At 47.3% G+C, this 13,652-nt stretch overlaps 1 protein-coding gene across 1 annotated transcript in view; it reads left to right on the top strand.

The window, feature by feature from the left end:
* The window catches only part of LOC134088094 (membrane-associated guanylate kinase, WW and PDZ domain-containing protein 1-like), a 40,824-nt gene that overhangs the window by 10,804 nt on the left and 16,368 nt on the right, over positions 1 to 13,652 (top strand). Inside the window, exons 6-12 of the mRNA XM_062542024.1 lie at positions 596 to 764; positions 1,471 to 1,541; positions 2,781 to 2,948; positions 4,702 to 5,230; positions 6,271 to 6,832; positions 7,122 to 7,185; positions 7,380 to 7,820. Of these exons, the coding sequence (XP_062398008.1) occupies positions 596 to 764; positions 1,471 to 1,541; positions 2,781 to 2,948; positions 4,702 to 5,230; positions 6,271 to 6,832; positions 7,122 to 7,185; positions 7,380 to 7,820 (2,004 nt within the window). The remainder of the gene's footprint in view (positions 1 to 595; positions 765 to 1,470; positions 1,542 to 2,780; positions 2,949 to 4,701; positions 5,231 to 6,270; positions 6,833 to 7,121; positions 7,186 to 7,379; positions 7,821 to 13,652) is intronic.

Here is a 13,652-nt window from a genome sequence, read left to right as displayed (position 1 = left end):
TTGCCCCACTGAGATGAGGTGAATCGGGAAGCTTTTACGTTTATATTTGGCCATTTAGCTGGCTCTCATCCAAAGTCATTTACAGCACAGGGGGTGTGTGCTCTTATCAGTGGTTTTGCGCCCCAAGTACATATGTCCTTGGGGCTGGTAGGATTAGAACGTGAAGGAAAATGAGTCAATCTCAGTTTGAGTTGCTATCATGCGAGACAGCCACATGTATACAGTACATCTCTTTCTCACTTTTTTCAATAATCTCCCTGTGGACTTTGTACCAATAGTTTAATCCCTAGTTTGGTCACTCACCCATCATATTCTGTTTTCTCTACAGCAAGGAATTGTCCTTTTGTGAAACTGACACTTATTCATTAACAAATAAAGACTTTGCAATAGTCATAAAGCAGCAATAAAAGGTTTTGATAAAAAATTACCTGACTAACCACCCAAAAAGCCTTGCAGGCTAGAACCTTAGCAAATGAGACTAATACCTTTGGATTATAATAGGGTTTTTTCATTGGGTTTTCAGTTGCGCGCTCGTGTGTGTGTGTGTGTGTGTGTGTGTGTGTGTGTGTGTGTTTGGTGTGCTACTGTACCTCAGCAGGCTCTGCGGGCGCGAGCAGCGCACCCACCACCATCCTGTCCCCCAACCAGACGTGGGACCCCAGCAGCAGGGAGGGCAGCGGCCCAGAGAACGGAGCCAGAGGGGGGGCGCTGCCCGAGAACTGGGAGATGGCCTTCAGCGACTCAGGGGAGCCATACTACATAGAGTAAGCCTCGCCTTAGGGGGATTGCGTTATCCTTTATTCACTCATTCAGTCATTTTATAGTTTATCGTTTAAATATTTTGTAGAATGCCGTAATTTCCCGACTATTAGCCGTGGCTTATACACTGATTTTTGCCCAATCTCTTCAGCTATAAGGTTAATACAATGGGGCGGTTAATATGGTATATAGTTTTGTTATTTTAACTTGCATAAAACACTGTCCTGCGGCTTATACACAGTGCGGCTGAAACACGGAAAATTACTGTACAGTATATCATGTGTGGTTTTAGGTTGAGGTGCTGTCCCCTGTGGGGGCGCTGTGGGTATAACATGATATGAGATCACTGACAATGTCAGTTTTATGAAAATTGAACTCATTAATTACCGTCTACCATGTCATGTAAGTACACGCAGTACGGGTATATAGTTTTATGAAGGGAATCTGCCTAGCGGAGGTTGCATTGCTTTGAGTGGGTTTTATGGCTGTGTTTTATATCCATGTTAGTCAAGTTGCTAAGAGCGTCTGGTAATTGGTGTTTCTAATGAAGGTGATAAATGACCACGATTAGAGTTACATATTACACATCTTTACCTCACACTTTAGGAGTGCTCTCTGAGATTTAACACGCTGCTGTATCTAGGTGACATTGCATTATTTTTAGTATTTAGCGCTGATGAAGATACTCATTAAGGCTCCTGATGCTTTCAGTCATAACTCAAAGACAACCAGCTGGCTGGACCCCCGAGCGCAGAGCAAAGAGATCGTCAGCAAGACCGAGTGTGAGTGTGAGTGTGGGCCTGGCACCTCGCCAGTCTCCATGCTTCTTCTCCTTCTTCACCTCCTCCTCCACCTCCTCCTCCTCCTCCCGTTGTGTCCATGCTGTTTTGGAGTGTCTGTCTCCCTCTGTCTCTTCTTTCTCTTACTTTTGCTCTCTCTCTCTCTTTCCCTCTCCCTCTTTCCCTTTCTCTCTCTCTCTCTCTCTCTCTATCTCTCTCTCCCCCACTCTTCCTGCGTAAACCTCTTTGGTTTCCTCTGAACTCCTGTCCTGCTATCAGCCCACTCTCCTGAGTGCTCTCCGAAGGAATGAAGAAAAACTCCACCTCAACCCAAACACTTCTCTTATCCACTTTCCTCCCTCTCTCTCTCTCTCTCTCTCTTTCTCTCTCCATCTCTCTTTCTCTCTCTCTCACTCTCTCTCTCTATTGCTGTATTTCTCCAAAACCACTTTCTGTCTCTTATCTCTCATCTCTTTACCTCTTCTACACTCTCTTACACACCCCATCCCCCTCCCTCCCTCTCTCTCCCTCTCTCTCTCTCTCTCTCTCTCTCTCTCTTTCTTCCGTTCTCATCTCTCTTTTTTTTTTGCTGTGCCAGTGTCGCCGTGTCACTCACATTACACTCACTCCTGCACGGAGGTTGCACAGCGCTCCCCAGCTCCCTCCTGCTGCCTCTGCCAGCTCCTGCCTGTCAGCGTGCAGATAATAATGACCCCCCTTTCATCCGAGCGTGCGCGCTGTTTCATTATGCCTCGCATCCAGCGGACACACACTCTGCATGCAAATGAACTGTTATAGAGGAAGTCATTACTGTACATCTGTTTTCAAAAAAAATGTAGAAGTTCCTTAAACAAAAGAAGGGAATTGCCCATTTTCAAAATGGTAGTTATTGCTCACAGCCAGCAGATGGCGATGTGGTTCCTCAGTGGATAGTCACTGGCAATGGGGAGTGTGCCCTCGTGTGATCTGTAATAGGGGCACACACATGAATGGCACTCGCCAAATACTAAGCTGTGTATACTAAACTTCCTAGGGCAACATGAAGCCACCAACACTCAATTCAGGCAAGCATTGACCATATAAAAAAATACATGCCATGTATATGTCATTTTTAGTGTGTGTGACATGTTGGGGATTCAAGTGTATTTTGTTTGTGTTCTCTGTGTTGTTTGTGTTCTGTGTGTTCTTGTACTGGACACTGTCCATGGTAGATTTAACTAGATTATGTGCTTTGGGTGTTAGTGCCTGCGTTCACGGACCAGCCGTCGGAGCTGAAGGGCTACTCCATCCACACACGGCTGTCCAAGGGGCCGAGGGGTTTTGGCTTCAACATCGTGGGTGGCAGCAGGCCCCGGGAGTTCCTGCAGGTGTACAGTGTCACACCTGGTGGCCCACCTGCGCTGAAACAAGGTAATGAAACACAGGACGTCTCTCTTACAGTACACTCTTTCAGTGGCACAGGTAGGTCCAGAGATAACAAATACTCAACGAAACAATTATTGATGGTCATTTATTACTGATAGTTTTTATTTTCTTGAGGAAGTGAAAAGTTTGTTGGAGTTGGCTACTTGTGAGACATTTATGTATAATATAACTTGAAATAGCTTCTGGTTAGTACTACTATTACTACTACTATACTGTACAGCATGCTCCTCTCCAATGCACTGTGAGTCTATGCAGATAAGTATGCTTGCAGCAGGTTTATTTGTGCCAAGCAAATTACAATTTATCACAATAATCATCAGGGAATACTGTCTGCTAACCCTCAATATTTGCGTATTTATTTATTGAATCCCAGTGAGCTTAGTTTTGTCAGTAAATAAAAATAAAAAAACATGTAAAACTATACAGTTGACTGTAATACTGATTTGTATAGGATGTTTGAAGGTTAGCCTAAAGTAAAAGAACATGCTCTAATGCATATATCACCAGGCGTGCATATCTCGGTGGTGTTTTGTGAAACAACATGGTGTTACAGTGTTTTTGGAACGCCCCCATTAGCCATGTCCTGACACAGGTACACCATTTAAATCGCCATGACACGGCTATAACCTACTGTACTGTACCGTCCAAAACCCTGACCCCAACCTGTTATAGGCCGCTTTGAGGAGAATTAAGGCAACATTACATGAGAAACATTCATTCCCTTCTTTTCTCCAAACTCAACCTCCCTTTTTATGAATAAATCACTAAATTTGATGGGCCGTTATCCTCACTGAGGTTTCGTAGGGAGACTGATTGACCAACAGACGCAAAAACAGAGAGAGAGAGAGAGAAAAGGAGAGAGAGAAAGAGAGAGAGAGAGAGAGAGAGAGAGAGAGAGAGAGAGAGGAGGGAGATGCATTTCAACAGGAGAGCTCACTCCTGTTTGGCTTTCGCCTGGCTCCTATCCTCTTATCTCTCCCTTCATCCCTCTGTCTCTCCCTCTTTTTGTGGGATTAGGGCCGTGTGATTGTGAGGTTCTCATGGTCCTAATCTACTGATCTGCTTCTAATCCCGACGAGGCTGGAGGGCTTTAATCCCGCTATCTCTGACACACACTGCTCCCTGCTCACGTGCCAGCATACAATACGTATGCACACCGTATAGCACTCTCAAATGACTATACTCATAGTACTATATACGCACACCCCCACACACTTACACATGCCCATATGCAAGCATTCATACCACTGACATGTACATTATGTATCTGGGGAAACAACAGTAGATTTACTGCAGTTCTGTTTCCATTTCACCGAGGAACATGCTCTCACCTGTAAATTAACCTGGATACACCATCCAGTGATGGTTAAGCCTTTGAAAGACAGAAATGTCACTACAGCTAACAGTCCCAGCAGGTGTCAGTGTTAGTCATTTATCATCAGGTAGTGAGTCTGAGGCACTCGAAAAGGTATTTTTTTTTATAAAAAGCCTTTATTAAATTTGGCGATCCATTAAACAAATGCCAACATGTTTCGGCCACAAATGGCCTTCCTCAGGGCAAGTTTAAACTTGCTGATGAGCACCGGAGGTATACTTTTTGATTTTCTACACCCAAGCAGCACTCCTGGATTACAAGTTTGTGGTTAGTCATTTATCGTTTTATGACGTGCAGCTCTTTTCTTCTGCCTCTCCTCCTCACGCCCCCTCCTCCTCACGTCTCCCTCCTCCCTACGCAAAGCGGACCTCCTGGTGTACATCAACGACACGAGCGTGCTGGGCTTCTCCCACAAGGAGGTGGTGGAGATGCTCAAGTCGGTGCCCATGGGCCACAGCGTGGACGTGGTGGTGCGGCGCGGCTACCCCATGCTCTACAACCCCGACGGCTGCCCCAAGAACCCCCAGCAGCTGACCGCTCCTCCCCCGGACTCCGCCGGCGGCGCCGCCCAGCCCCAGCACCAGGGCCACCCGTCCGAGGCCCGCCATCATCACCACCACCACCACCACCACCACCACCAGATGGGCCACCTGGGCATGAGCCGCTCCCAGTCGCAGCACAACGGCATCTACCCCAGGTCCCCGCTGGACGCCAACGGCAACGCGGCGGGCTACGGGGGGGTGGCGCCGCCCTCGTACGGTCTTACCAACGGCAACCCTCTCGGGGGACCCTCTGGACTGCAGCACGGGGGTGCAGTGGGCCCCCCGCCTCCGGAACGCATGTCATCCAGCCACAGCGACACCGAGGTGGCCTCAGTTGGCGGGACTAAGAGGTAAACAAAGACACCAGTGATGTACATAATTAACACACAGAGCTGCTAAGGGCTAACGCTACTTATTCTGTCATTATACTGTTTGATACGGTCGATATCAGGTGCCTCACTAACTCTATACACGCATCAAAAGTATCACTACGATCAACTCATGAGACTCAGATTTAAAAAAGCATTTTTGCCTCTCTCCTAAGCATATTTTTTCTGCCATCTATTTCACCTTCCGATTTTGAAAGTGGCTCATTCATTTTGTTCACATACAACCAGCTAGAAAGGACAAAGACCTTAAGGTTACTGTGTTGGCAGAGAGACAGACAAAGCATCTATGATAGACTCTTGTTTACACCGACTCCTTGGTACAAACCAAGGTTAATGCCGTGAATAACCTGTGCTGAAAAACACTTGGACTCAGCACACCTATGAATAACCGAGGGTGGACAAAAGTCTCCCTCTGATTGATGTTTGGTTCCTTTTCTTTAGCCATTCGTTTTGTCGCCCTTGCTACCATTTCAGTGCTACGACAATTGAAACCGTCCAGTTCCATCCTGTAGTCTTTGTGTTCTTTGTCTGAATGTGTGTAGGCCTGAGTTTTGGACAGACACAGGTGTAGTCTTTGTGTCAGTGATGTGGAGGTGCAGCTCACTTGTAGATGGTGTGTAGTGTCTGTAGGTAGTGCCTGTGAATAGTGTCTGTAGGTCTGTAGGTCGTGTCTGTGGATAGTGTCTATTGATAGTGTCTGTAGATAGTGTCTGTGGATAGTGTCTGTAGGTAGTGTCTGTAGATAGTGTCTGTAGGTAGTGTCTGTGGCTAGTGTCTGTAGATAGTTGTCTGTAGGTAGTGTGTAGTGTCTGTTGATAGTGTCTGTAGATAGTGTCTGGATATTGTCTGTGGATAGTGTCTGTAGACAGTGTAGTGTCTGTACTGTAGGTAGTGTCTGTGGATAGTGTAGTGTCTGTGGATAAAATCTGTGGATAGTGTCTGTTGATAGTGTCTGCAGATGCCTAGGTAAACCTCTGGCTCCTCTCGTCCCCTCTTTGTAGAGGGTCACTGATCCGCAACTACAACAACAACTCCCTCCCTGCTCCCAGGCTCCTCCACCAGAGCTCCAAGTCGTCCGAGAGCGACCTCTCCTCCTCGGCCACGCTGCCCATCGCCAAGCTCCCGCTGCCCCCCCAGCCCGACGTGGGCCTGGGCACCGCCGCCTCTTCGTCCTCCTCCGCGGCCACGCCGGGCGCGCACAGCGCCAGCCAGCGCCCGCTCGTGCCCCAGACCTCACTGGTGGTGACGCCGCCCGCCGACGTGGCGACCACGTGCGGTTTCAACGGCTGCCCGGTCAACAGCCACCCCCGCGCCGCCAACCCTGGCAACCTCGCGTCTCCGGGAGCGCCAGGAGGAGCAGGGGCAGGGGGGGAGATGGTGCCCGTGGCCCTGGGGAAGAGCGAGGGCGGGGGCATGGGCTTCAGCGTGACAGCCGGGGGCCAGGGCGGGCAGCTGGCTGTGGTCAAGAGGGTGTGGGACAGGCGGCAGTGCCCCTCCCTGCAGGCAGGGGACGCTATCATCAAGATTAACGGCGCCGATGTCCAGAGTCTCAGCTTTGCACAGGTGTGACGCCGAACCACTGGGAGGTTTAATGCACAAGAGACCTCCTGCTAATTTGTTTGTGTTAGCTGATCAGCATGGATATTTGTTGTTATTTTCATTACATTTCCTTTTGGGAAAATAATGTTCTCTCTATAGTGTCAAAAGAAATTCAAAGCCATATTAATTTAATGAAACCATTCTGTGTTCAATCTATTTTAGTTGTACGTTTTTTAATTCCTTTGAAAGCCAAGAAAACTAGCTGTAGTTTGAGAAGTTTTGTGCACAAGTGACATGTGTAATATAATTTCAGGTCCAGAGAGTGCTCCAGGAACATATTGTTCAAGGAGAGGTGGTTCTGCTGGTTTACAGAGGAGGCAAGTAGCACATATTGAACTCTAATCATAAACGAGGGCGTTAAATTGGTAAAGAATCTGTGTAACATGGCAAATTCTAGTCCTTGGTCAGCATAAATATTACAGGGTGTTATGTAGTGGCACATAGAGGCTCAACGTATCCGGATGTTATTTTTTCACAGCTAAATCCTCTTCCCTTCTTGTGCTCATCTCAGGGCCTGGCTCTGCCATCTCCCCTAACTTCTACAAGCGCATCCCCCACACACACAGCTCGTCCTCGCTCCCCCAGACCTCCCCGGACCTGCTGTCCCCGTCCTCGGACACCACGGCGGCGCCCACGCCCAACGCCCTCTCGCCCACCTCCCCCTCGGCCGAGGCGCCCTCGTTGGTCCAGAGCACCAGCTTCCTGGACTCCATCCCTGTGACCCTCACGCTGGAGCCGCGGGACTGGTTAGGGGACGAGGTGGGCGGCGGAGGCGCTGGAGGCGCCATCTCGCGCTCCGCGTCGTCCGGCTCCACCCTGGGCGCCGTGTCCAAGGGCCAGCCGGCGGACGGGCGAGGCGGCCTCCCGTCCAAGGCCCTGGAGGTGGAGCTGCGGAGGAGACCCGGCGAAGGCTTTGGCTTCGTCATCGCTTCTCAGGATGTGGTGAATGGAGGTGAGTTGGGCCTCGTGTCTTGCACATATCGTACTCCTACTCCTCCTACAGGGGTGCTTTTCCCCCTGTGAGTAGCCTCGTGTCTTACACATGTGGTACTCCTTGAAAAAGAGAATCCCGCACACTGTCCATTACGCATGCAAACATTTATTTAGTATTCACAACGTTTCGGTCATGGACCTTCCTCTGGTGAATTTACGTGTTTACATGTCGTACTCCTACCGTCTGCTGTAGGCTCAGGAGTGCTCTCCCCCCCCCCCCCCCCCTTGTGCACAAATATGGCTGACTATATTTCTTGCTGTACTCTGCATGATTTTGTCTAAAAGCGTCTGCTGAATTCAGTAAAGTATCCCTATCAATCAAAATGTAATTGATTGTCGGGGGAGCTTATCAAAGACATGGACGCTGTCCAGGGACTATGCACTTGTTTTTGGAAGCTGAAACTTTTCTGTAATTACCTCATACTCACCACCCTGTCCAATTACGGATGACGGGTCTCTGGCAATGGGCTCCGTCCGGTCTCTTCCAAGTGTCCTTGCTTTAAAGTTGTATCCTGCCTCGCTCTCAAACAAAACCGCGTGCCAAATCAAGAAATGAAAATGCGCTGTGGACGCCCAGTGTCAGGGCCTCAGGAAGCAGATGACGGGTATTACCCCGCGAGCAACTGTGTTTTGTTTTTTGAGGAAATTATTGTTATTGAGGCCGCTGCGTTTGCAGTAGTAATAGTGACTTCACAAGCAGGGTGTTTTACCCAGGTTGACTCTTTTTTATTTGGAGTACAAATGTTTCGGTTCGACCTGATTCTGTTTTTGTTGATGTTTTGTGGATGTTTTATTCCCAGAGAGGCGCTTTACTCCACAAACTGAATTAACTGTGTCCTCAGGACAGAGATTTTTGTTTTCTTTTCCCGTGTTTTCAGAACATAAAACACTAAATCTGTGGTGGATCATGGTTACTGTAAGTTTATCTCATTATACAACTCATGTGTGTGCAGCCTGCGCAAATGATGACGTTCTTCAGAATACGCCCTGAAAGAGCCCAATGAATTATGATTATTTATGTTAAATTATGTGAACATTAAGTGAGCCTGGATTTCCTCTCTGTACAGTGGTGCAATGAGGCAAAACCAACTAGAGACACCATGTCAAAAGCTGTTATAACTTCTGCTATCCTGCTTATTATCAGTTGGGGAGACTGTGGAAGGCTCCGAGCAAGCAGTTTCTTATCCCCCTCTTCCACCTGTCTGTTTTCACTTCTGTAACATACTGTAATGGCCTAGTTGAGGCTAATGGTTTTTACCCCCATGCTTGGAATATCACAGTGAACTTATAACCCCGATGACACCGTAGCATTTGAAGATATGTAACGTGATATGTAAAGCGGCGTTGGTTTTAAGCGTTTTTGTTATGGCCTGAAATGAATGTACAGTAACGTTAAGTTGGGGTAATGTTTGGCAGTCTTTTGATGTAGGGCTCACTCGAGCATAAAACCTGTCCGCGTTTGGCATTCCTCTCGTTGCAGCACTGCGGTGGGAGCCTGAATGTAAATATTTACGCCAGAGCGTTGAGAGCGTTGATCTGTATACCTCCCCTCAGGCTCGTGGCTACCCACTCCTTTGTGTGGATGCTTTTACTTATGGGATCCACTTGTTTGTTTGCAAGAGTGCACATTTTTTTATGTGTGTGGGTAAGGATGGAGTTTTGCTTTTTGTCCTGTGTGTGTGTGTGTGTGTGTGTGTGTGGGTTTGTTTGTGTGTACGTCTATGCATGCATTTGCGTGTGTGTATGCGTTTGTGTGTGTGTGATTGTGTGTGATTGTGTGCGTGCATGAGTGTGTATTTGTGTGAAAACAAACATACTGGGAGTCATGCTTTTCTATGTTTTTATACAGTTCATAGGGAACCATAGTACTTGCGTCTCATACTCCATGGCCCTTGCCTTGTGTGATTGGGAGGTGCAGTATGTAGATGAGGAGAGGGTACCTGCAGCCTGTATGCAGTTAAATAGTGAAATAATGCCACACAGTGGAAAAACATTTGAAAGGAAAAATAAATATTTCTGTATTTCTTTACTTATTTCCATGTTTGGTGATGACATACAGTAGGCAGGAATGGCTCTTGAAGACATGTGACCCTGCAAGGCAAAATCAGGAAGTTGAGGACAGTACAATTTTGAGGAGAATAAAATGTATCCTCTTCTGGCATATCGTGACCATGTCAACTTTGGATGCGGTTATCTTAGCGATAGTTTTTGTAATACCTTCGATATACATATCGTTGGAAAGCTTGGTTTATGGCCGTTCATGTAAGCACAATAACTGAATTTTGTAGATTTTACCAAAGCGACTGGTTTCATTTGGCAGGGTCACACATAAGGTTTATTGGAGTACAGGACTGTGGTCTTGGACCAAGGGAATGTTTTAATGTCATTTTCAACTGGGAGAAACAATCTCTGGCCAGCCATAGAATTCTCTCCAAGAACTGTTTGTCAGAAACACTCAGGGACACGAATGAGGTCTGATGGCATGAAAGGAGTCGAGCACTCCTCCGCTGCTCGGACTCTTCTATCTTCCTCTCCTTCTACTTCTGCACTTACTTCTGTGCAATCTCTCTCTCACTTCTCTCTGTCTGCTTTCTATTCTCTTCATATTTATCTCCTCTACTGCTATCTGGTGTTCTCTCCCTCTCTTGCTCTCTCAGTCTCTCTCTCTCTCTCTCTGCTTCTCCCTCTTTGCCACTGTGATTGTTTTTGTCTCTGTTTGTGCCCTTATTCTTTTTTTCTCTCTCTCTCTCTCTCTCATCTTTCCCTCGCTTCCCCCTGTTGTCTTGTCCTTATCGTTCACCTCTTCCGCACCCTTGCCCACTCTCCTGTCTCACTCTCTCTGCCGTTCACTCTTCCCTCTGTCCAGCCAGTCACTGACTCACTCACTCAATCTATCTTTCTTTCCCATTGCTCTCCCTCTCTCTGTCTCTCTCTCTCTCTCGCTCTGTCTCTCTGTCACTCCATCTTCCTCTCCAGATGGTGGTCGGTGTGAGAATCAGTTGTAGTATTACAAGCTGTTTGTTATTTGGTGTCACACGCAGTATTTTTCTTTTGTGTTCTATCTGCCTTTCTCTTCTCTTTCTCTGGGCTTTCCCTGTCATGCTCTCGCTCACCCTTTTATAGCTCGCTCTGCCTCCTCCCCCCTCTCCCTCTCCCTCTCTCTCTCCCTCCCTCTCTCTCTCTCCCTCCCTCTCTCTCTCTCTCCCTCCCTCTCTCTCCCTCCCTCTTCCTCTCTCTCTCTCTCGCTCAATCCCACTCTCACTCCATGTCCTGCTCAGTTTCATGTGTTCGCTCTTTCTCCTCCATGCTCTTCAGTGGTGTCTCTCCACTGTGGAAGTCAATGGGTCTCCTGCAGTTGTAGTTGTACAAAAAATAATATTCATAGCCTTTTGCTTTGGGATCAAGCGTGTATTTGTTAAGAGGATTAAAAAGAACAGATCTGAATTAGGATTGGAGATTTCCCAGGCACTTGTTTTCCATACTTACTGAAAATGTTGGAGAGGCTACAATCGGCACTGAAGACTGTGAAGGACTCCAAACGTAATTACAATGCTTTTATTGTGTATTCTTTTATTAGTTTTTTTTTAGAATATAATTTGAATGCATTGATTTGGTATTGTCACAACTTTAGCCGAATATGTGTGTTTTTCGCGGTACATGTGTGTGAGAGGGTTTTTTTTGTGTGTGTTTGTGTGTGTGTGTGTGTGTGTGTGTCTGTGTGTGTGTGGGTGCGTTTGTGTGTGTTTTTGTACACATGTGTATGTGTGTGTTTGGGTATGCAGGCAGTGGTGTTTTAAAGACACGGGGGCACTGGTAGGCATGCCTGCTCTTACATACCCCCTGTGAGTTCATCCTACTAATTATGCAGCCGGATGGCTCTTGGCTTTGGTAAACCTGCCGCCGAAATGCCTGAAATAGTTTCAGCTGGGCCCCGGTCGGTGAGCTCCACTGATGAATGCCCTAATTCTCTGCCTTTCTCATCAGAAAGCACTGATGACTGATTTCACCTCGCTTTATGACCCTGGGAGAAGACAGACCACTGCAGCTGCATGGAAGACTGTTTTCTTCCTGAGGCTGTTTGGGAGTGTGAGGTTTTATCAGTCAATTGAGTTTGCTTTTGACTCCTGTCATTCCAATCTGTGAGGGATTGTACTGTATGCTAGGGCTGCCTTGAGATATTGTAGCATACTATCGTTATTTTTTCAGCTACATTTGTATGTCTTTTTTTTATTTCTCACATTTCTTCTAGATTTCAGTATTTTCATTTAAAGTGACAGTACTCAGCGATTTGAGCACTTTCGGATACAGAAAGGCTGCTAGCACTGCTAGTAATTCTGGCACTGGCACTAGCATGGATGGGATTTGTGTTCGCCTCGTTAGATTGTTAGCTTTCCACCACAGCACCTTACTGCTGTTTTGGGGCTTGGCAGCGCACCTACTTTTTGTGAAATTGTGAGTTTCACATGAATAGTTAAGTCACAGTGCTCTGCTCTTCACCTACCAGTGCACTGCAGCTACCTTGCTGGCACCAGCCAAAGTATCTGGCATTAGCGTGCTTCTTATTTTCATTTAATTAATTTCAACATTTTCCATTTAGCTTCCACCAGCGCTATCACAAGGTATGTGATGCTAGATACAGGTACATGTTAGTAGACCTAAATATGTTTGTTATCCATGTGTGTGTGTCTGTGTGTGTGCTGCATCTTGCCCTTGTGAAGACTGCAATAAGCCATGACAATAGAGAGAGGGAGGGAGAGAGAGAGAGAGAGCGAGTGAGACAGAGAGAGTGAGACAGAGAGAGACAGAGAGTGAGAAAGCGAGAGGACAGTGTACCTTGTAGCCCTTTTCCTTGTAAGTGACAGTGAAGTCCCTGTGGGGCGACTTGGAGCTGCTCGCACCTGTCATTTCAAAGGAGCTGCGCTATCTCTGAGCGCTGTCACTCAGCCGGAGGGGCCCAATCGATGGCCTCCTTTATCGGGCCACCAAGGCCTCCTCGCCGCCAGTCACACAGGACACCAGAATAGGGTGGTCAGATGGATGTGTATTGTCCACAAATAATGCGGTACATTTCCGAGAGAAAAAAAAAGCTGTCATTTGATGATACTGTGCATTGTAGTCTAAAGTTGTGATTAAAATGTCCTCTTGGTTTTTGAAGCAGTAAGGACAGACTTTGAGCAAGGCTGTGGGGGTGATAAGGATGGGTGTTCGTGAAAGCCCTCTCCTTAAGCTGTTGGGGTTTTTCTCTTTTTTTTCATGCCCTGCGTGATGTCATTGTGCTAAGTGTGTTCTGTCAGTCCTGTTCCGACATCTGTGGAGCTTTTAAGAACAAGGTTGTGTGTGTATGGGTGTGGGTGTCTGTGTGTGTGTGTGTGTGTGTGTGTGTGTGTGTGTGTGTGTGTGTGTGTGTGTGTGTGTGTGTGTGTGTGTGTGTGTGTGTGTGTGTGTGTGTGTGTGTGTGTGTGTGATGATGCATATATACCGTGTACTTGAGCTTGCTGGTTTACTCATTGCACTAGCCTGGGAGTTGTGTGTGTGATATGTTACTGTGTCACGTTATATTTCTTGTTCTGTCACGAACCAATGAGCCAAAGAGGAGCTGGCCACAGGAATGAAATATTTAACAGCATATCTCTTCTGCCGTTTGAACCGTGGGCCGACTAGGGTGTGTGTGCACGTGTGCCGTGAGAATGGCTTCAAGGACGAGAGTGCTTCTCTGCCAAAGGCAAACGTGGTGGCATTTAACGCTTTGCTTGTGGTATTTAACTCAGCAATTACCACCGAGTCCCCCTGC

Source organism: Sardina pilchardus, chromosome 7, assembly GCF_963854185.1.
Source record: "Sardina pilchardus chromosome 7, fSarPil1.1, whole genome shotgun sequence".
Classification (NCBI taxonomy): Eukaryota; Metazoa; Chordata; class Actinopteri; order Clupeiformes; family Clupeidae; genus Sardina; species Sardina pilchardus.
Note: the sequence above shows the minus strand (reverse complement) of the source record. Positions and strands in the feature narration are given on the sequence as shown.